The 24421-nt window shown below is 42.8% G+C and overlaps 2 protein-coding genes across 8 annotated transcripts in view; one reads left to right on the plus strand and one right to left on the minus strand.

The window, feature by feature from the left end:
• LOC126458245 (probable ubiquitin carboxyl-terminal hydrolase FAF-X) overlaps positions 1–23025 on the minus strand; it is a 314613-nt gene extending 291588 nt beyond the window's left edge. Inside the window, exons 1-2 of the mRNA XM_050095144.1 lie at positions 22416–23025; positions 22159–22324 (exon numbers count right to left, since the gene is read on the minus strand). Coding sequence (XP_049951101.1) covers positions 22159–22230 — 72 coding nt within the window. The 5' untranslated portion in view covers positions 22231–22324; positions 22416–23025. The remainder of the gene's footprint in view (positions 1–22158; positions 22325–22415) is intronic.
• A 700-nt stretch (positions 23026–23725) lies between these two features.
• LOC126458246 (uncharacterized) overlaps positions 23726–24421 on the plus strand; it is an 80804-nt gene continuing 80108 nt past the window's right edge. For 3 of the 7 annotated variants that reach the window (XM_050095147.1, XM_050095154.1, XM_050095148.1), the window contains exon 1: positions 23727–24220. The gene's annotated coding sequence lies outside the window, so the exon portion shown is untranslated. Of the gene's footprint in view, positions 24221–24421 lie in introns of all 7 variants that reach the window. The other 4 variants (XM_050095150.1, XM_050095149.1, XM_050095151.1 and 1 more) reach the window with 4 other exon arrangements.

Here is a 24421-nt window from a genome sequence, read left to right on the forward strand (position 1 = left end):
ACCCAAGGTTCAAAATGTTTCACATGGCTCTAAGCACTATGGTACTTAACATCTGAGGTCATCAGTCCCCTAGACTTACAACTACTTAAACCTAACTAACCTAATGACATCACACACACCCATGTCCGAGGCAGGATTCGAACCTGTGACCGTAACAGCAACGTGGTTCTGGCCTGAAGTGCCTAGAACTGCTCGGCCACAGCGGCCAGCGAAGTGACCCAAGGGAGCCCTTCCTAGCGAGTGGTTCCGAAGAAGAAAGAAGACTTACGCTTTTCTGGCTGAGAAGTGGGGACTGGTGTCCCCGATGATTGGGGGGACGGGGTTGGGTGCTCCCAAGGTAGGTGGTGTGGGAGCAACAGGGAGGGAAGTGCCCCCCCCCCCCCCCATTATGGGGGCAGGTGTAGTCTTCCAGCTCAGAGAGCCAACCGGAATTTGCGGAACGGATGGGGCTACAACTGTTCTCATAGCCACATGCTGTAGATGCTCAAATTTCCTTTTAGCCTCAGTGCAGGTCGGTCAATCCAGCGTCTTGTATTCCATGATTTTCCTTTCGGGCTGTAAAATCCTGCAGGCTGGTGAGCAAGGGGAATGATGCTCTCCACAGTTTAGATGGGAGGCATGGCACATAGAGTATTGGGATGTGAAGGGCGTCCACAATCTCGATAAGTGACACAGGAAGTACAGCGGGAAGACATACGGCCGAGCTTCCAACACTTAAAGCACCGCATAGGCGGAGGGATATGGCTTCACATCACAGCAGTAGGCCATCACCTTGACCTTCTCAGGTAATGTGTCACCCTTGAAGGCCAAGTGAAGGCACTGGTGGCAACTTTATTATCCCTCCGAACCCGATAGACTGCCGGACAAAATGAACGCCTCATCGCTTTAAGTTGGCGCGCAGCTCGTTGTCTGACTGCAAAAGAAGGTGCCTGTGGAATATAATACCCTGCACCATATTTAAGCTCTTAAGGGGCGTGATGATAGCAGAAACATCCACCAAACTTGTCCTCTAAATGGTCTACAAAAAACTGTGGCTTCATCGAGTCCCCATTAGTTCTCATACATATGAGGTACCGGGGTGAATAAGGTTAACTGCCATCCTTAGCCTGGCATTCCTCCCACGGGGTGGCCAGGGAGGGGAATGATCCGAGTTTTACTTCCTTCCATTGTACCGAGACTTTGAACGGTTACGAGACTGCTGGTGTTTGATCACCAGCAAGTAATGATGTGGTATGCCTCATTGCACGTCATCTGCCCTGATGCCACCCACTCCGACCAGGGGCGCTCCTCACAGGCGCCACCCAGCTGCAGCAAAAGCCACCTGCAATTGCTGGGAGTACCAATGCTGCAGGGTTACAGGTGTCTACTCCTTGGGATATATGGGGAGTTAACAGCGCAGGCATCAACAGAGTGATCCCTGTGTTGTCAGGAGGCTACAACAAACAGGGTACATGGCGGCCCCACCACAACGGACTGGCTACTGTGCTGGATATCAGGTGCAAAAAAATTCCATGGTCATTGTCAGCGCAGAAAGTGACACTGCATAGTGCATGGTGGAAAACGTGACCAGGAAGGTGTTCTCGCACAAGACATGGAGAATGAGCGGGACTGCAATGCGAGGCCGAGAAAGCACGCTACAGATCAAAGCACGATGGACACGATGCACTATATAAGGCACCCTTCCACAATTGGCTTGCGCTTCGGAGAAATTTTGAAGAATGGAGGTAAAAACCCTACAGGGGACCAAAGGCCGAAACGTGTGAGACTCCTTTTAGTTGCCGCTTATGACAAGCAGGAATACATCAGGCCTATTATTACTCCCAGACCCCCGGGGGAGGGGGGGGGGAGGGGGGGGGGAGAACACAGAGGGTGTTGAGGGATCGCAGACAGCGAGCCGAAAGATATGAAACATGGGAAGACCAGCACAGTTTTCTGTCAAATATAAGTCCCAAGAATTTGGCAATGTCCAAGAATGGAAGGTCAACAGGGCCTAGATGTAGGGAAGGCAGATAAAACTACGTATTATGCCAAAAGTTAACACAGATCGTCTTACTGGGAGAAAATCTGAAGCTGGATTTGATGCTCCATGAGTGGAGGCCATCGAGACATCCTTGAAGATGTCGTTCAAGAAGGCTAGTCCGTTGCTGTAGTAGACTGCAAAATCGGCTACAAAGAGGGAGCCCAAGGCATCGGGAAGGAGACAATCCGTAATTGGATATACAGCAATGGCAAACAGCCCTGGGGAACCCCAATTTCTTGGGAGAAAGTACGGGATAGGTTAGCGTTTACCCACACCTTAAATGTGTGCTCTGTCATAAATTTGCGGATGAAATGGGGCAACGGACCTCGAAAGCTCCAAGAGAACAGGGTGTGGAGGATGCCTGTCCTCAAACTGGTAACATATGCCCTCTCCAGATCAAAAAATATGGCCAACGTTTGGTGTTTTCTGAGAAAATTGTTCATGATATGAGTGGAGAGAGTAACAAGATGGTCAAATGCGGAACAATGCCTTCGGAAACTGCACTGGGCAGTTGTAAAATGTTTTGCGACTCCAGCCACCAGCTTAAACAACGATTTACCATACACTCCAAAACCTTACAAACACTACTTGCGAGAGAGAGTGGGCGATAGCTGGAGGGGAGATGTTTGTCCTCCCCAGGTTTCGGAACAGGAATGACAATAGCTTCCCGCCATCTTCTGGGAACGGTACTGTCAACTCAAAGTTGATTATAAAGGCGAAGGAGGTAGCACAGACTACGGTATGATGGATGCAGCAACATTTGGAAGTGAATACCATCCAGTACCGGAGCAGAAGAGCAAGAGGAGAAGAGTGCATGTCTGAGCTCCCACAAGGAAAATCAGCATCATAGTTTTCGTGATTTGAGAGGGAAAAGCAAGAGGTTGCTCTTCCGCTACTGGTTTCTTTGGGAGAAAGGCTGGTGGGTAAATAGAAGAGCTCGAAATCTCAGCAAAGTGTCAATCCAATGAGTTCGAGATTGTGACTGGGTCCATTAAGGTGTCATGCACGACAGTTAGCCTGGAAGCCAAGGAAAAACTGGATGTGCCAGATATCCGTCAGATTCAACTGCAAACAACTGATGAGGGAGTGAAGATATTAAATAAGCTGGTGAAGAAATCCCAACTTGCCTTCTTGCTATGGCGTATGATGCAACTGCATGCGCACATAACTGCTTATAGTGGATACAGTTGGCCAACATATGATGACAATAAACGCGAAGAGCACATCTCCGCTCGCGTATTGTGTCCTGGCATGCCTTGTTCCACCAAGGAACTACGGGGTGCCAGGGCAAAGGAGAGGTACAAGGTTGGTTGGTTGGTTTGGGGTACAAAGAGACCAAACTACAGTCCCTTTTTCCTGACACAAGCAAGGCTCAAGGTACAAAAACACCCAACACCACACTTAAAAAGAAAAAGAATGGAATGAACAAAAAACGGGGAAAACATACACCACAAGGAAAAGTAGAAGACGGTATTAAAACCATAGAGGAGATGGTCTGGTCTGGCTGATAACAATAATAAAAGATGAGCCAGGCACTCTGCCACACATTAAAATGTCCACCACAAAAAGACAAGGCGAGATGAATACATGTAGGGAACAGACGACCACCAAGACAGACAAATGCAGAGAAAGTTCGACAAAGTTAAAATCGAGGGTGTGTGGTGGTCTTTGAGAGAAGGTGAAATGCCCACCCTTAGATGGTATGACAGAAACCTCCCTCATAAATAAAACGTACATCTAAATCTGCTATTGAGGCACTGTCACCCAACACTGAAGGTAGATTGCTGGGAAGGTTAAAAGTCTGCCGCAGAGGGGCTAAAAGTGGGCAGCCCAGCAAGATATGGACGACAGTCATATGTGAGCCACAGTGACACCTAAGCGGGTCCTCGCGACAGAGGAGGTAGCCATGTGTTAGCCACATATGGCCAATGTGGAGCCGGCAGAGAATCACAGAGTCCCTGTGAGAGGTCCCCATGGAGGACTTCCACACAGTCGTAGTGTCCTTACTGGCACGCAGTTTGTTGTGTGTACTGAGATAATGCCACTCCGCCTCCCAAAGGTGATAAAACCTTGTGGCATAATAATGATCGCAGGTCAGTTACGGATATGCCCATCTCCAGAAGCGGTTTCCGTGTAGCCTGTTTGAACAGCCTGTCGGCAAGTTCATTTCCTGGGATTTCGACATGGCCTGGGGTCCAAACAGACACCACGAAACAACTGGACCATTCCAGGGCACAGACGGACTTGTGGATGGTCGCTACCAAAGGATGGCGGGGGTAGCACTGGTCGATAGCTTGAAGGCTGCTCAAGGAGTCAGTACACAGGAGAAACGACTTGCCAGGGCATGTGCAGATGCACTCAAGAGCACTGCAGCCATCTGGCAACAAGTGCTGTTAAATATGTCCTCCATGAGCATACGCGAAGCCAATGTGACCATCAGCCATCGAGCTGTTGATGTAAACCACTACATGGTCCCGGTACATGTCAAGAATCGAGAGGATGTGATAGTGGAGAGTCACAGGGTTAACGGAGACGTCAGGGTCCAGAAGAATCTGCGGCCTAGATGTACACCATGCAGGTGTACGTGAATTGACCTCTAGGAGAGATGGTAATGGGAACGATTCCTGTTCAGACAGAAGGGACCATACGTGAAGGTGAAACGTCCACCCTTAGATGGTATGATAGAAACCTCCCTCACCTGCCCTGCCCTGACCTGGGATGCCGATGTGGGAGATAACCGCCGTTGGTGGAAAAAGAAAGTGATAATTCGGATGCTCAGGAAAATTACGAATGTGTGGAATGTAACTGGCGAGCAGTTTTACATGCCTAACCTTCAATGGAGGGACTCCGGCCTCCACCAAGAGGCTGGTCACAGTACTCATCCGAAAACCTCCTGTTGCCAGTCGAACGCAACAGTAAATGCAATGCAGAGGGTACCACCGAACTGCAAAACAGACTCCCATAGTCAAGACAGGATTGAACAAGGGCTCTGTAGAGCTGCAGCAGCTTAGAGCGATCTGCACCCCAGTTGGTGTTGCTCAGGAAGTGGAGGGCATTGAGGTGCTGTCAACAATCCCGCTTCAGCTGATGAAGATGAGGAAGCCATGTCAATTGGGTGTCGAAAACCAGTCCTAAGAATTGATAGGTCTCCACTACAGTGAGTGGATTGTCATTAAGGTAAAGTTCTGTTTCCAGATGAACGGTATGACACTGACAGAAGTGCACGACACACGACCTCGTGGCTGAAAACTGGAAGCTGTGGGCAAGAGCTCATGACTGTGCCTTGTAGGTGGCTCCCTGTAGGTGCTGCTCAGCAACACCAGTACTGGAGGAGCAGCGCGAAATGCAGATGTCTGCACACAGAAAAGGTGAGACGGACAGCCAGACAGTTGCTACTACACCCTTAATGGCCACTAAAATAAAGATAAACTCAATACAGAACCCTGCGGAACTTAATTCTCCTGGATAAGGGGGGGGGGGGGGGGGGGGGACTATGGGAGGCACCAACTTGGACACGGAAAGTACAAAGCGATAGGAAATTTGGTTAAACATCTGGAGTAGGCCCCAGAGACCCCACTCATATAATGTGGCAAGGATATGATGTCGCTACGTCATGTCTTAGCTTTTCGTAAATCAAAAATGACGGCAACCAGGTGTTGGCGTCTGGAAAAGGCTGTTCGGATGGCAGACTTGAGGGAAACTAGATTATCAGCGGTAGAGCGACCCTGGCAGAAACCGCCCTGGGATGAAGCCAGTAGGCCATGACTCCAGGACCCAACACAACCGTCGACTTGCCATACATTCTAACAGCTTACAAAGAAGGTTGGTGAGGCTGATGGGAAGATAGCTATCCACATCAAGCAGGTATTTGCCGGAGTTGAGCTCTGGAATGATAGTGCTCTCTCGCCATTGTGATGGGAGGACGCCATCACACCAGATCCGTTTGAAGATGACTAGACAATGTCGCTTGTGACCGGACGAGAGATGTTTGATCATATGTCTGTGGATCCGACCTAGCCCAGAAGCTGTGTCAGAGCAATGTGCAAGGACACTGAGGAGCTCCCACTCTGTAAATGGAGCATTATAGGGTTCACTGACATTCAGTGAATGAGAGGGCTTTCCTTTCCATCTGCCGTTTAAGGGTACGAAATGCTGGGGGGGTTACTTCTAAGATGTGGAGACTCGAGCATAGTACTCGGCAAAGTGTTCGGCAACTGCATTTGCGTCAGTAGATAACACGCCATTGATGTGAATGCCAGTGACACCTGTCGAGGTCTGGTCTCGCAAGCACGTCTGATCTCCGTCCAGACTTGGGAAGGTCAAGACATACCCCTCCCATTCCTGTTTCTGTCTTTTTATAAGCTAGCGAACGTAGACGCGGAGCTGTCTAAAAGGTATTAGGTGCTCTAGGGAAGAGTGCCGCTTGTGTTGCTGTAGAGCTCGCTGCCGCTCTTTAATGGCCTCAGCGATTTCCTGCGACCACCAAGGTACCAACTTTCACCGACCCTAAAGAACATGGGATCGTGTTTTCCGCTGCAGAAACTATTGTTCTAGTGACCCGCTCAACTACCACATCCATTGTACCATGTGGGGGAGATTCAACGGTGACAGCAGAGATGAAAGCTTGCCAGTGTGCCTTGTTTAAAGCTCATCTTGTTAGACGTTCAGGAGAACAGTGCTGGGGGAGGACAGGAAGATGGGAAAGTGGTCACTACCACACCAAGTCATTGTGGGCTCTCCAGTCGACATATGGGAGATGTCCTGGGCTATAGTGGGATAATCCATGGCTGAGAAAGTGCCATAAGCCACACTGAAATGTGTGGGGCCCCCAGTATTTAAGAAAAGAGATCGAGTTCCAACAGGAAAGTCTCGACATCTCTACCTCGGTCAGCAAGCACGATGACACCCCACAAGGGGTTATGGGCATTAAAATCTCCCAAAAGTAGGAAAGGTTTAGGGAGTTAATGAATCAGTTCAGCCAACGTGTTCAGGGGTACTGCACCATCTGGAGGAAGATATACGTTGCACACAGTTATTTCCTGTGTTGTCCTTATCTTGATAGCCACAGCTTCAAGAGGGGTTTGAAGGGGCACAGGTTCGCTGCATACTGAGTTCAGGACCTAGACACAAACTCCACCTGACACTGTATTATAGTCGCTACGGTTCTTTTAATATCCCCTACAGCCACAGACGGCAGGGGTCCACATTGCCGGGAACCTGGTTTCCTGGAGGGCAATGCAGAAAGCAGGTGTAAAGCTTAACAGTTGCCATAGCTCAGGTAGGTGGAGGAAAAAAAAACCGCAGCATTTCCACTGGAGGATGACGTTATCCTGAGGTTGGGAAGGCATGAAGCATGCAAGGAAGCAGGTTACGCCTCAGGGTCACCTGCTGCCACCAATTGAGTATTTGTATCCATCCCTATTGTGGATGAGGCATCAGTGAGATCCAAGTCCTCAGGGGACGCCGACATCTCCACCTCATCTGCAGGTGCAGAATTGGTAGGGAGTGGTGATGTTAGGACCACCAGAGGGTCCTTTTTCTTAGCAGACTTCTTTGTTTGCTTGCCTTCTCGCTTCTCTTTAGGGGCTCGCTGGGAGGACTTCTCCGAAGTAGCTTCAGGCACAGAGGAAGATCGTAAAGCTCTCCGTCCAGCAGCTTTTGGCTCCTTTAGCCACTGGTGAGTGTCTGCTGTGGCATTAGTGGAGATCTTGGGAGAGAGGGTCCCAAGGGACCCCTTCCACATGAGAGGAACCTGAGGAGGCTGCTGCTTCTCCAGTTGAGGTGATGAGGGGAAGGGAGCAATGGACCAATGTCCCCTGTGTTTGGGGGGGGGGGGGGGGGGAGGGGGGGGGGGGGACAGCAAGCCGAAGTAGGTACTTTGGGAGCAACGGATGGAGATTTTCCTACCACCAAGGAGGCCGATGTATTCTGGAGGCCCGGAGGGCCCACTGTTCTTGGTACGACTGGTACTTAAGATAGCGATGGTAATGTAGCTGCAGCATTTGTGGACATCCAGTGGATGTCCACCGAACGGGGTGTAACCACTTAAAATTTACGTTTAGCATCTTGGCGAGTCAACCAGTCCAGTGTCTTGTACTCCATGATTTTCCACTTCTTTTGGAGTACTGTGCAGTCTGGGGAGCAGGTTGAGTGCTGCTCTCCACAGTTGATACAAGTGGGTGGAAGTGCACATAGAGTATCTGCATGCAGTGGATGTCCACAGTCTCGACATGTGGCACTGGAAGTGTAGCGGGAAGACATGTGCCCAAATTTCCAGCACTTTAAGCACCACATACAGGGAGGGACATATGGTTTAACATCACAGTGGTAAACCATCACCTTGACCTTTTCAGGCAATGAATCACCCTCACAGGCCAAAATGAAGACACAGGTAGCAACCCTGTTGTCTTTGGGTCCCCTATAAATAGGCCAGATGAAATGAACAACCTTCCATTCTAGATTGGCATGGAGATCATCGGCAAACTGCAAGAGGAGGTCACGATGGAAAATAATCCCCTGGATCATGTTGAGGCTTTTACGGGGAGCGAAAGAAATAGGAATATCACCCTGCTGGTCACAAGCGAGTAAAACCCGGGATTGGGACGGGGATGCTGTCTGAATCAAGAGTGCACTGCTTGTCATGTTGGACAGTGCTGTCACTTCCCCAAACTTATCCTCAAGATGTTCAACAAAAAACTGAGGGTTCATAGGTAGAAAGGAGTCCCCGTCCATTCTGCTACAGACTAAATAGCGAGGCCAATATGGCTCTCTTCTTCCTGTAGCCTTATGTTCCTCCTGTGGGAAGGGAAACAATTTAGGGTCATACCTGTCAGCATTGTATTTGATCTTGCCCTTTTAGAGACTGCTGGTGTCGTACAGTCACCGCAAGACATGACTTAGTCCGCTTCATTGCAGGTCATCCACCCTGATGCCACCCACTCCTATCAGGGGCTCTCCCCATGGGCACCACCCAGCCACAGCAAAGACCAACTAACAGCAGTGCGATACCTGTGTTGTCAGGGGGCTACTACCAAATGGGTACATGACGACCCCACCACAATGGACTGGCTACCATGCTGGATATTGGGTTCAGAGAAATCCAATATTGTAACAGGGGCGAAAGAGGACAGGAGGCACAAAGAAAGTGATGTACCCCGGAAAGTGTCCTCACCGAAATAGATGAATTGCAGGTGGAGATGCAAAGCCATGTCAAGATGTTCAGGAGACCAAATCTAAGGGCACTATGGTTAACTCATGCACCACGCAAGGTGTCCTTTCCCATATGGCCCACACTTCTGTAGAATTTGGAAAGTGGCAGGCCAAACCATAAAATGGGACCTGAACTTACAGTGCCAAAAGAGAGACTCCTCTTAGTCACCTCTTACAATAGGCAGGGATACCTCGGACCTATTCTAACCCCCGGACCTGCAGGGGGGAGGAACAATGTATTAAACGTTCCGTGGCTGTAAGAGTAACTTTCATAACATGAGTGACCTGATCATTGATGCAAGAAAATTGACAGTCATGTCATCAAATGTTGCCAGAGAGGAGAAATTGGCTTGGGAAAACTTCCAGTGCCGTGGACACATAGATGGCAGTTGTGGCTGTAATCGAAGGACACATGGAAAATGGTCACTCGAGTGTGTATCAGTAAGAGCAAAATACTCAAAGCTCTGAACTAGCTGAACAGTACCAACCATAAGGTCCAAATCAGAGTAGGTTGACACGGATGCAGACAAAAATTTAGATTCTTGACGCAAACAAGATCCGCTTGGTGGACGAGGTCAATCAATAGGGAGCCTCATGGACAAGGACGCAGGGATCCCAAAATGGGTGGTGGGCATTGAAGTCCCCAACCAGCAAATAAAGGGGTGGGAGCTGACCAACGAGATGAATGAGATAGGCTCTCACCAGTGTTGTGGACAATGGAATGTATATGGTACAAAGAGAGAAGGTGAATCCAGTAAGGGAAAGACGTATAGTGTCAGCTTGGAAGGAACAGTGTAAATGGATTGGGTGATAATGGATAGTATCATGGAGAAGAATCATATGTCCCTCGTGCACTGGAATGGCAAGAGCAGGGAGATCAAACGGGACTGATTGGAAATGTGGGAAGACAAAGCAATCGTGGGGATGTAGCTTTGTTTCCTGAAGACAGAAGATGACCGGGGAGTATGATAGTAAGAGGATCAACAGTTCACATCCTGATTGGAGTGTATTCCGCAGATATTCCAACTGATAACTGACACAGGACAGATGAATAAAGGAAAAATCTCACCATGGTTGGTGTCAACTCAGCGACCACTGAAAGCCAGTGGCCGATGGCGTGGAATGGCATTTAGCCAGAGGCAGAAGATCCTGATCCATAGGTTGTTCAGGGGCAGCACCTGCCACCAGTGATTGGCTGGGTGATGGGACGCCAGTAATGCATCTTGGCGACATGGAAGACGGCCGAGGGTGGCGCTGTAGAAGGAGATACGCCGTGGTGGTGAAGGAGAGGAACTGTTTTTCTTATGAGCCTTCTCGGAAGCAGGACATCGACACAAAGGAGGTTGAGGGTTATGAAGTCTGGGTATGGGAACTCTACATGAGTAGGCTCTTTTTTGGAAGTCTGGGCATCCGATTTTGGGGACCGTGATTTAGCAGGAGCCAATGAAGGTTGAGCCTTAGAGTGAGCAGATGACAGTGGGGAGGTTGAACAGGCGATCTCTGGGCTGGCTGATCTGACGACCGTGGCGCTAAAGGTGATATTGCAAGTCTGCATGGCTAGTTAGTAGGTCAAGGAGAGGCAAGGACAATGCTATATGAGCAGCAACGGTGGACACCTTTTCCATCACTCAGATTTCCTGACTAATTTGTTCATCTCTAAAAATAGGGCAATCTCTAGAGGAAGCAGCATGGTTGCCCATACAGTTGATGCAACGAGGGGATGGGGGTGACCAATCACCCTCATGGGCACCCCTGCCACAGGTAACTCATTTGGCCATATTGGAACATGACTGGCTGGTACGATTAAATCTCTGACACTGACAGCAACACGTACGTTTTGGGAGGTAAGGGCGAACTGAAATTATCTCATATCCCCCACAACTTGTGATGGGTTTAAAGTACGGTGTGCTTCCACCCAGACAGGGAAGGTGTGTAGCAGTGTAGTTCGAAGCAATTTTTGCGCCTGGAGGGCACTGTCTGTTTCTAATAGCACGATGCCATTTCGTAACCAGGAACAAGACTACAGGACCTGCAATTGCCTCGACACCTTTCTGAATAATGAAAGGGTTTACAGTTGAGAAGTCTTGACCTTCGTCAGACCGAGAAACAACTAGGAACTTTGGCACTGATGGAAGAATTTTCTGTGGCTGACACTCATTTAGCCCTCTCTTGTGGGCAGAAGTTGTAGAAGTAGAAGAAACCATTGCGAAAGTATCCCCACGATTACCAGCGTCTCTGATGGCGTGCTGCTTGATAGCGGGGGCTCTCTCTAGGGGCTCTCCCGCCTTAGATGATTGTCCACACTTCAGGTCACACCTCCCAAGAAACAGACGGAGGAGCCAATCGGAATGTTTGGAAGGTACCAGCTCGGATAATCACCCCTTCCGGGGCCTGGCCTTTACCAGGGGTACATACAGGTCCTACTTATCTCCCCAGGGCAGGGAATTATGCATTACCCCATCACCAGCTACGCGGGAGTCAGCCTTCGGACACGCAGCAGAGAAGAAGGTAAAGAGAAGAATCAAGGAAAGAGAAGGACAAAGTAAGGACAGATACTTTACATTGTAGAGATAAAAGAAGAGAAGACATTTCATTTGTTCGCAAGCATCAGTCTCCAGATGTAGGCACAAACATACTCCCAAAGAGAGGAAGAAGGGGAAGGGGAAGGGGAAGGGGAGGTGGGATCGGGGACAGGGAGGGATGTGGAAAGGGATGGCATGCAGCCTGGAAAGGAATGAGAGATGCACGAGCTCGAGGTCCCATGGTTGCCACGCAAGTATCCACAAAAGAGTTGTGGACCCCATAGGTGGGGGGGGCGGGGGGGGGGGGGGGGGGAGAGATGGTTGGTAACTAATGTGGGAGGCTACGTTTTGGGCAACTGGCTGTAGAAGTTGGTCAACAATGGCCGAGATTCTTTCGGTGGGGACACTGTAACAAGCCACAATGGGGCAATCAGGATTGTTAGGTTTGTGGATTTTAGAGAGCAAGTAGAAGGTGGGTATGCGGGCTGTTGTTGGAGTGAGTGGGGAGATGGATTGAGGGGAGAGGTTCTGGGAAGAGCCAAAGGATTTCCGCAGGGACTACAGGTTATTTTGGATGCAGTACTTCTGCCTTTAGGTGAGTAGTCTCCTTTATTCCTAAATAATTCATTACTCTCAACCAGAACTTTCTGTACATTATTAGTCTGGTACAGGTATCTACGATTAAACAAATTTTCCTACGACTTTCTACCTGGTGAGTGCTATTTATATGACACGAGGTGAGCAATTGAGATGGAGTGATCGCAAAGAAATATGATCCACAACCATAACTCTGAAGGAGATATAGATGAAGGGAGTGGTCTCTGCCCCCCTTTTGTCCCTCAGTCATGATCTGGAGGGAGAAGTGGCCATACACCACATTACTGATTTTCTGTATTTTTACACGTGACTCCTGCTCTCCATGTGATGTCACTGTCAAAAGAATGTGTACTTCCAAGTGATATCAAGTGACCGATGACAAGCTTGAACGCCACTATAACAGAAGCAAATTTTGCTCCCACAAGACAATGATCTCCTTAAGAAGAAGATTGGACTAATCATTGAAAGCTCAAGTTTTAACTCTGATTTGATGTAGTCTGAACATTGTGAAGATTTTATGCAATGTGTATTTATACTCTGCAGCTCGTTAGTCCATGATCATTTGCAATTCAGAAGTGATTTAGGACTCTCACACTCTATGAAAATACTTTATTATTTTGTAAAAAGCTGTAAATTTTATTTAGTTCCATTTGGTGCTTTATCGGGTCCACTTTCCATCGTCATTCTCCTAGATATATAGTCTTAAATGTGCTATTCACACATACTTTGCAGGGTTGAAATTGAGCAAGAAGTTTAGCATGGAGCCACCTAGACAGGTACAGTTGCTTCTAATATAAAATCAGAATCTTAAAATATATGAGAGTTTTAACAAATGAAAAATTCAATGCAGAAAAATATTAAATTAGTGCTGCCAACACTCTCACAAAACCAAAAGAACATGCCATTACACTAGATTTCACAACTGTTAGTTCCTTGGTGAGGAGGAGGATAGGCTGGGAAGGTAAGAAGTAACGGTAAGAGTCATTGAAGATGAGAGAAGTGCAGCTGGAGTGAGAAAGTGGGTACACAAATGTGGAAGGGACATACTGTGGAGGAGGAGCAGATGAGCACGGCAATCCAGCTTATTCAACCCAAAGTAACAAATGTGGGGTTGTTGAAGGCAATAAAACCATTCCTGAGAAATCACTATAAAATGGTTTTCAACAAGTGAAAACAGAAAGCTATTGAACTTGGTCCAAGTAACAGATTATCATCTCCAAACACAATGTAGGACATTTAAGACTGGCTCTGCTGACTGCACAAATTTAAAATCTGTATACAGTGTTTTTTATTCAACAAATGACATTAATAACAATCCTACAAGCTTATATGAATTCCTCTGCAATTCCTTCTTCTTTCGATTTTTCTCACCTTCACATCCACTTCAAATTTTCACTACTCTCCTGTTTCCTGTTCCGCCTCTTGGGTCTCATAATGTTCAAAGTTTTCAATTTTTATTCCATTTACCTTTTTTCAGTTGTGTTAAGTAGTCAATTGTATTTCGTTCTTCAAAGGAACTTTCACCTCAATCCTTCAGCTAACCACAATTTTTCCCCATGAAATCAGCCAGGACAATGTAGCTTGTATGTGCATGTATCTCACTTCCACAGTTCTAAACAAGGATTTGTCCAACAGCTACCATCATTATTTATCTTGTTTATGAGCCCATCAATAAATCACCTTTATGGAGAGTTGTTACCTTTGCTGCTTGGATTATTTAATTCTCACCTGGGACTTTAGACTGTGATTTTTCCTTCCCTGTGTGTTGATTTGATGGTCATCTAAATTTAGCCAGTCATATGAAGAATTTTAAAAAGCATGCTCTCTGATAAACTGAGTCTCAACTCTCCAACAGGACTATACTCTCTGGTCCTTTGTACTGACTACCACTTTCAAGTGTTTAATTTCAAGTGTTCAAGCCACTGAGTTCCTTTCCCATTCTTATTGCAAAACACAAAACTCCAGTGCACACTGTAGTCAAACTCACAAACAAGGCACACATCAGAATTACACTAAAGAACACCAAGACTCTCTAACATTCTGACCATAGATGTTATGAATTCAGTATACAAATATCCCTAAAGTTTCATGTGTACATCCTACATTAAAAAGTGTAATTTCTAGGCGAAATTAAATTTCTTGAGTTGTTCCAAGTTATAAGTTATCTTTAATGTATTACTTTAGACTAAAATTTATGATTGCTGACTGACCATTAGCAATGTTATGAATATTTCCAAACAAACAATTTAACGATGAAAACAGCCACCACCAAATAAAATGCACACAGGACGGGACTGTATGTAGCTAAGTAAATATCTTGGGTTCTAAGAATTAAGGATTCATTCCTAAGCACCATAAACAATTATCTTCTGTGCTACATATACCATCGTACTCGTTTTTCACTATAATTACAGAACTGGAAGAGTTGCTCAGTAAACACAATAACTGTATTGATTAAAAATTTTATTATCTGCTTTTGTGGCTGCACACTATAAATTTTGGCAGCTTTAGTGATGAGTTATGAAGGTCTCTTCTTCCAAAAATTCTGCTGGTGATATGATGCACCTTTTTAAATTTCGCACAATAAATAATTTCCTGCGACTCTAATTTCTCCCATCATACTTCATGAGTAAGTAGTTTATGGGTGAGTGGCTGGATGTCATTGTCCAATGAGCACGATATTTTGGCAAACAACCATGCTGTCAACATCAGACATGGTGATGAACAGATAGCCTAGGAGTTGGTGCAGATTTTTATCTCTTCTCACACTGGCACAGTTGCACATGCATCACCTCCTCCACCCTCCTCCCACTGACACCACTCTACCCACAGTCCACCCCAGCAACATTTTGTGCTGGTAGTGTCTCGGTTGTCGTCTCGCCTTCCCTCAAAGTCAGCCCGCTGTGAGATATCTATTTTCTCTTTTTAATCAGACTAAGTGCTTCTTCCGAGGATTTGCTATGTGTGTAACCACTTTCACAACTGAATGGCAGTTCCCTTTCTCGAATCTCTGAAGTTTCTTTAATGCACTCCCAGAAGTTGGACATCTGTGTCAGCACCTTGGTACAGTCATGTTTTGAGAACCCCTACTTTGAGAGCCAGCAGAGGAACAGCCAAGACATTGCCAGCATGTGCCCTTGGGCGCAATACATCATATTACATGAGAAGTGAATGAAAATAAATTTGTAATTGCGATTGAAACATGGTCAAAAGAAAAAACTTTCTACACTATGAATTAATGAAAAGGCCTAATGAGAAATCCTATCTTTTGGTATAATTAGGACTGAAAAAACCAACTGAGTCAATCCATAATCCATCCACTGGGGAATTCTCCCATGTTTGGTAGATTCAAAAATATTTTTAAATTTATTTTTACTGGTTTTCATTTAGAAACAGTGACCATTTTAGTTTCAGATCCCAACCATTCTTTTGCACTTACAAGCACATGCGGTTTTTTTTTTAATTATTCAGTAATGGGACCTTTCAAATAAGAAGCATTTAGTTCAGCTCACACTGGACCAGAAATTAAAACCATGATCAGCGAGCTGAATGTATTCCTTAATATATTTCTAACAGCTCAAAGTTATTGGTCACAAATGTAAAAAAACTCAAATTTTGAACAGTATTTTTCCAAAGGAGTAATTTCACCCCCCTTAATATTTTTTGTGCTATTACACTACACAGTGTAGTTACTTTTCTTGCTGTACCAATGGTGCGAAGCTTACACTTAAAAAAAAGACGCTATTTTAAAAAACAAATTTTTTTCCTTGTTTAGCCTGCAATATCTTTTTTAGGGGACAAGATAAAAATCTGACAATTGCACATTCAACAGACCTTCATGATATCAAACTTCAGTATAAATTTCAACTTTAACATTCAATGGAAAGTTACGGGAAAAAATTACAAATATGAGTCAAAAATACATTTCTTGATACCTGCAATATCTGGACTAATAGATAAAGTGTATCAGTCACAAGACAAACTTATCTATGACCACACTTTTTTTTTTTAAAAAAAATGAGCCAACTAATTACATTATCTTGTTCTCATGCGATTTGTTTTTACTACGTTGTTCATTCAACAACAGAGAAATTTCATCGGTCAGTTTGGGTATTAAGTTAAAAGTTCACTCAGTCACAGCTGTAAATTCCAGGACAGACAGCTTCAACACATTTTTAAACTTTTTTAAACAGTCCTTGGTCCTAGTGGGTGTGTAACAACACTGCTTTGTTTTGACAATCAATATTATCAGTGTCAACAATCCACCACTGTTCACCATTAACAGAAGCCACTGTGTCATTTTGAAGAGTCAGTGGTATAAGTTTTCCAAACTGATGAAGTTCACTATCAGGGGACGTGAACTTATACTTGAGTAAGTTGTGTGACAAAGGCATAAAACAATGAAAAGGCTGGGTGCCTTTAATCTTCAGACAAGTGGTGAATCTTTCTTCCAAGACTTTGGTGTAGAGTTGTTCTATTTTCTCACATTTTACAAAAACATAGATAATCCCTTTTACCTATTGTTTATAGAATTTATAAACATTTCTTGAAGTGGGTCTGCTGCAGACTAGCTTTTGTGACAGCTTGCTTATATTATCTTGCAGAATCACCAGAGAAGTAGATCAGTTTGTTTATGGAAGGGTGGTGCTGTTTTATATAGTTTGTTAATTGCAGTTGAAAAGTATGCACCACTGTACCGTTGTGTTCAAGGTAGTCACTTACCACACACAATCTGGGACACACTAGTAAACACTGATTTTTATAATAGAATACAAATGGATTAACTGTGGTCTGTTTGTTTACCCTATGGTGCCCTTTTACTTCATCTTTAACAACAAAGGAGTAATTTTCAGAAAATTCGGTAAGTACTGTGCATTTATCAATCGCCAAGGTTTGCTTTTTTTCTTTCAGAAATTTACCCTGTGCTTTGGCAATAAAATGATGTATTTTCAAGTTTTCAAGGTTAGCTACCAACACTTCAAAAAACCCTTCTTATGGCTTTGTAATTGCCACCAGTTCCTATCTGTCTTGTGTCACCCATTGTTTGTATTCTGTATTGTCAGGCATCAAATCATCATCTTCGCGGTCTTCAAACATGTCAAGTAAAGCTTGTTTGCCTGGACAGTTAACATTTTCCCGTGATCATACAACTGTAACTGTCCATATTGCAAACCAGAACTTCCAAAAGGTCTTTATAGTCAAGTAAGATTGGCCGCGTCTATCATCAACTGATGTCCTGAAGATACAAACAAACAAACACAAACAAACAAACAAACATTATGGGTGCCAAATGCCCCTGCAACAACACACAATTTCAGTCTCAACTCACTACATTTTGACCATCAAATTTTAATGTCAGGATTTTCTTTTTCAAATTCAGTCAATAGTTCATTCAAACTACACAACATTAACCTTTTTTGTCTATGAACCTTAGTACTATTTACTTTCAGACAAACGATATTTTTTGCCAGGCATCAAACAGTTGTTATTGTCATCTTCATAAAACCTAATAACCTTCTCGATCACGTTTTCATCTATGAAATTAGATGCATTTTTCTTCTGTACTGCTTATTTACTAACTGCCTTGTTAATTTAACCAAACGTGCTGACACATTACATTCGTCGCCATTTTTGGCTCGACACTTAAGAATTTGGCAGTAAACTGATAATCTTAACTTTATCCTCTTTGTCTGAAATTCCACACTTAATCTTTAGCTTTTCTATCAAATCATCACACTCAATTGGAGAATTTTTACAACTTCCTTACGGTTTAGCACAACTTTTGTTTTGAAATGAAACTTCCAAATTCTTTTTGACAGTAGCTGCCACTTATTCCACATTTGCATTCAATGCAAAAGGTATTTTTTTCTTCAGTTAGTTTTTTTTTTACTTTTACTAGCAGGCCATACACCTAGGATTTCACAAGCTAAATCCACTTTTCTAAGGTTTCTGATGAGTCACAAAATGCTTTACGTTAACTGTCATGGTCCCATTCGTTGTTAATGATAAATATCTTAGAATAACATGTTGGACAGAATGACTTCCCTGGTATTATATTGATAAAAGAACTTTCATTTTTAAAATAATGATCAAACCTTATTTCTCTCGCCCCTTTTGTTACAGGCTTCTTATGTTTCTTAAAAGGGTTCAAGCAAGACTGACCAAAAAGGTGATGAAATTTCTTAAGTATTTAATGTCATGAGACGTGCACATTTAGTTAGCCCCTGAGCCAACTCTTAAGTAAAACAAGACTTTTTCTCCTTCACAGTAATCTTCAATTACAATAATGTCTTCAGGAAACACTCCACACACTCTTACGGCAAGCTTTGTTAATAAGAACACTGATAGACCACTGAGACTACACACTTCAAGTGCTCATTGTTAACTGAGTGTGACTGAAAATATGTTGGTGGAAATGGGAAGACAACACAGAGTTGTACAGGCTTGTTTATGATCCTGTACAGTCTTTCAGATGCTATCTGCCAGCTTGCAGAAACTTTCTGCAGAGGACTGTTTCAACAATGAACCATTCATTCATTACTTTAATTTCATGCGTTTAAATTATATAACTGATATACTTCAATCCTTAGGTGAGATAAATGTATTTTTGACTCATATTTGTAATTTTTCTGTTACTTCCCATTGAATGGCAAAGTTGAAATTTGTACTAAATTTGATAACATAAAGGTCTATTAAGCTTGCAATTTTCAAATTTTTACCTGGTCCCCTAACACAGATATTGCAGGGCTGAAGAATAACAAATTCAAAAATCTGTTTTTTAAAATAGTGTTTTTTTTGTTAAGTTTAAGCTTATCACCATTAATACTCTAGAAAAAGTGACTACACTGTGTAGTGTAACATCACAAAAAATACTAAGAAGGGGAAATTACTCCTTCTTTGGAAAAATACAGTTTAAAAATTAATGTTTTTTCTATCAATACCTTTGAGCTATTAAAAATATATCAAGAAACGCATTCAGCGAGGTGATCGTGGTTTTAATTTATGGTCCAGTGTCTGCTGAAATAAATGCTTCTTATTTGAAAGATCTGGGGCAACCCATTACTGAATAATTTAAAAAACCACGGATGCTTGTTAAAAAAAATCTCTTGCAGCCTGAAACAAAAATGACCCTTGTTTCTAAACCATAAACAGTAAAAAAAATTTTGAAAATGTTTTTGGGTCTACTAAATATCAGGGATTTCGCCCAGCACATTTTTTTCTATAATAGTTGGTATGGAATGACCCAACTGTAAGTCGGAACAACCTAATATGTATTATGCAATCTGCATAATGAAACTAGTTATATGCCAAGTACAATACAGGCAATATCAAAGTAATAATATTTATAACATTAACCACCTGTATAATTATGTATGTACTGACAATATCTCTTACAATGGCACAATTGCTTACAAGCACATAAATCAGTTTCAATTCACTTACTCCTGCTTTTACTGTCTGTGTTATTGTATTTCTTATTGAGAATTGAGTTCTGAACTGCCACTTTTCTCTTCCACTACACTTTTCCTGCTGCCAGTTTTAACAATATCAACTTTGTGTATGCATCCACTGTTGCTTCTTGTTTAAGATTCTTTTTTATCCTATCATTCTCATTAATGAGCCTATCATGACAAGCAGATGAGGAAAACACCACATTACATCACACCCCCAAGTCCAATAAAATAATCAATTATGCACAATACAAAAAATAAAGTTATACAAGTGAATGACTGGATGACCTCTTCCGCCAACCAACACAATTATGCTACCTTGCTTTATGTAACACATTTACTTTTTTTTCTTTTTAACACAATTTACAAACCAAATTCAAGAAATTGGTTTCTCCTTATCAGATATAATTTCCTTACCCATGACAATTAGCTTTACACATAACTTACGATTTTTCCATATGTTAAGCTGACAAAGCCAATACTGTCATTAACAAAAAGATTCCCCCGATACTAATTTCAGATCATTCGGAAACATTTATGCAGAACTAGAACCTCCCTTTCTATTGCCAATTTTTATGCTTAAGATCTGCTTCACAAATTGAGGCTGTTGTATCCTATCTCCATGTGAATATATTCACTGCAGAATTCCAGAGACTAATAATATCTTTCAAGCTAAGTATATTGTAAGTATTGGTGTTTCAGCCCCATTTCAGAGGTGTACAATCTGACGTGCTACTTATATTATGTAATAGCTCCTTTCATCACTATTACTACATGCGCTTAGTCACATATTTCAGTTATTGTGTGTCCACTGTATACAGTCGCACAAAAGAACATCCTAGCGAATAAAAATGTTGAGCACAATACTTCCATTGTTTTGTTAGTTGTGATCCCTGTTAAAACGGCCAACTACCTGTCCTCTCCTCATCAAGTGCATAGGTGTCTGCACACTGTATCATGTAAATAAACTGCTAGACTCCAGATGTAACAATGTTTTTATTTCCTAAATTTTTATTAGACTATTTATCTTAATCACTATTTCCAATGCTCCCAATGGCTAGACTACAATACTGCACCCCCCCCCCCCCCCCCGCCGTGAAAATTGAAAACTTTGCTGTGGTGACAAATGTCTAGTGTAGGCCAAGGACTACCTTAGGTTGAAATGTGACAATTTGAGTGTTGTTGAAGACAATAGTGAAGGACAAATTCAGGTTGTGGTTTTTCGGTCAAGCCATTTGTAAATGCATTTTGCCATTTTTAACATATTTTCTGTATAATAACTAAAATTGGAAGATATTAGACAATGGACAAATTATCGAAATATATTCCGATGTATTTCGTGTACATGTAATGTACTTAAACTAAGAAAATTGCATGGATGGGGGTCTACTACACAATATATATTGCACCAAATTGCCATATAGCCTAGAATGCAGTACAGAGTTGTTGCCATAAACAACAACGATGAACAAAGATTTTGCATGTTGGCGGCTGTGATTTCATAAAATTATACACTATCACTGACATTGCAACAATATAACATTGTGGTCTTTCATATAAAATGTAAGGTCCACTTCTTAAGGTATTAAAATGCTGAGATTGGTGGGGCTGTACTAATCTTCATGCACAACACAGTGGACAGTGACAGAATCACAGATAGCATCTTCAATGCAAAAAAGACCGTAAGTCCTAATCTATGAAAATCGAATCTGTGCCCCGACATGGGAGTTTTGTCCGCTTTAAGATGTTTATCACATCTGTAACAAATTGCAACGTTCGAAGGTAAGTGTAAGGCCAAGCAGTCTGTATCTGAATACCTTCCTTTTCAATCGGTCAATCTTAGAATCTGTTGTGTTTTGGGGAGAAAAGAAAGACAGTCCTAAATACGCTGAGTGTGGAAGATGCTAACATGATTGGCTGAAGCAGTAAATGAAATGGAATTTGTTTTGCTGATTTGCATATTACTGAGTCAAATACATAAATATATTTATATTCGAAAAAAAACACTTCAGTGTATTGAAGTTTTAACAAAATTACGTATGATTCCACTAGAATAAAATTTCACTTTAAATATAGCATTAGACCTGCAAAGGAGGAAAAGATGTTGCACAATGGCACCTTTCGTAATTGATTTGACAGCTGTTTGCAGTTTTCTTATGTTTCACTCTAAACTCACCTGGTATCCAAAACCGCTGAAACTAAATATTTTAGTGCTACATTAAAAGACTACACAAGTGTCATAACGCATCGAAATTGTGTAATTTCATTTAGATTAACGAAAGGCAATCTGCAACTATCGATGCGAATGTAATTTTCTCAAGGGAAAAAAAAGGAAACAATAAGCGTAATCAGTACTTACTGAGCCATGAGTGGTGAGTTGACCATCTGGTGGATCTACTGCAACACCCTGTCCTCTAGTGGCTATAGTCATTTTGGCTATTGTTTTTCAGTCCTTAGGGTTGACGGCATGAATTTATAAAAACTAACGTATGTACATAAGTCTTGATATTTCCTATCTACATTACCTGAAATACAAACAAAATTAACTGTCTGTGTACTAATGCCTTAGTGTCAAAATACAAAATGAGCAAATTTTGTTTTAGCTTTTTTATTTACGATTGACGTGTATGTTGAGAGGCGATTAGTCATAATAAATGCCATAATATTCTGACGTCAACAACATTGGAAAATATCCAACATAAAGGCACAAAATGCACTGACATCTAATCATGACCCCCACTTCGATGTCTCATTCCTCAATGTTTTGATGTCTTTGGCTTTTTCACAGAACTGAAAACACTACATGAATGTCAATACAGGGCATGACGATATCACACAGATCACTGCACACATGTTATTCTCGACGAAATATCTTCAGAATACCAACAAAGTCCAACGCCTTAAGAGCGCTCTCTATATCCGACATGTAATGGCAGGATTAGTTTACTCATTTATTGTGAAGTGGTTATTCTGATGCAAAGATCCGAAACAAGGGCTTGAATATTGCTCCTGGAAACAGTTTTCTGTCTGCTGAGACCCTGCTGTCTTTCAATAGACTTCAAATATGGCAAATACGAAGCACGGACGTCCGATGTTCTTTTGGCAGGAAACAGGAACAGTCACACGCTCGGCGCACAAAATATTTTAGATCTACGAGTTTCCTGTATTTCACGTCTATGCAAACACTCCAACCGTCATAATTCTTCCTAAATACTCTATTTCTTGTGCCCGGCTACGTACAAAATGGCGACTTAGCAATGATCAGTCCAAAGAGTTAGTACGTAAAATAAGAACGATTAAGCGCTGACACAAATTTTTAACTTACTCGCACGACAATATTCTGCCAGCCATCCCCCAGAACTACATATTTATGCACTAATCTTCTACACGAATGTTCTGGGAAAAACCATTTCACTTTGACGTAAGTTAAGCAGCACTGTGTAAACACGACTGCGCGAGTCACCGGTAATACAGAGCTTTAATTCGAGTGCATGAGTTGCCATACGATTTTCCAGACTGTTTGTTTGTACGAGTATTCTTAATAATTTTGCTTAGAACTTGATAAAACACCTTCCAGGTTCTGATAGGAGCAGTCAATTACTACTTGAATGTACTACTTCATTCTATCAGCTGTGTCACTTGATATATCACCGCTTCTTGTTTAACGAGAAAGTAACTCCTCGCACTCAGTTTCAGCCATCGATTTCTGTGATGCTGTTTCTTTAAAGTACGGCAGGTTTACAGAATACAACACTAACTTTGCTCACCTTTTCTAAACCGTGGTTCCCTACAGTCGTGTTCTTTGATGCCTCAAAGCTATCATAGATGCAGACTGTCAACATTCGATTTATAAAAAAACATCTGAAACCCTGCAAATATTCTACTGAAACTCAACAGACGTATGAACGGATTTTTGCATGTTCAGTCGAGTCCTAGCGTTCGTAAATGGCACTGATCTTCTGATGCTAGTAGAAAATTTATTTTTCGCTCTTTTAATAAAACGCCCCCAGTACCAACGACACAACGAAAACACTCAACATAAAATTTTCTTTCCTGAAGTTAAAGAAATTTGGCATTTTCGGGAAGAAGTCAGTCGTGCAAATATGAACTCTTCAGATAAAATTATAAAGAAATCTGTGTAATTTTTTCCATCCGATCACAACTGCGCAAAAGTGTACTGCGTTTGTGCCGCCTAGTAGATTTAAAGGTACGCGACGACTGACGACTCAATCACGGCTTGTGTCCGCTATGGAATCAAGGCATGCGGTCGAGATACGTAATTTACGGAAGTAAATATTGCTGAATAAAGCTTGACGAGTGTGTAAACAATATAGGTGACTTATTCGATCTTGATTAGATATTAAGAAAAGAATTCTGTTTGCAAGCTCGAAACCGTTCAGAGACCAACAATATATAATATCGTAAGTACGCGGCGCTTTGCAAATAAGTGTTGAAAGCATTGATTGATAGCAGAAATTGCCTCCTCCAGATATTCGTAGCGTATGTGTCACTTACGTAGCTTTACTTGTTGCGAATCACGGATAAAAATAGTAGTTACTGTAATTCCATTTTAGATAATTAGACATCGTATAGTATTTCAAGCTTGTTATTCCCGTTTCATT

Source organism: Schistocerca serialis, chromosome 2 (genome assembly GCF_023864345.2).
Source record: "Schistocerca serialis cubense isolate TAMUIC-IGC-003099 chromosome 2, iqSchSeri2.2, whole genome shotgun sequence".
Classification (NCBI taxonomy): domain Eukaryota; kingdom Metazoa; phylum Arthropoda; class Insecta; order Orthoptera; family Acrididae; genus Schistocerca; species Schistocerca serialis.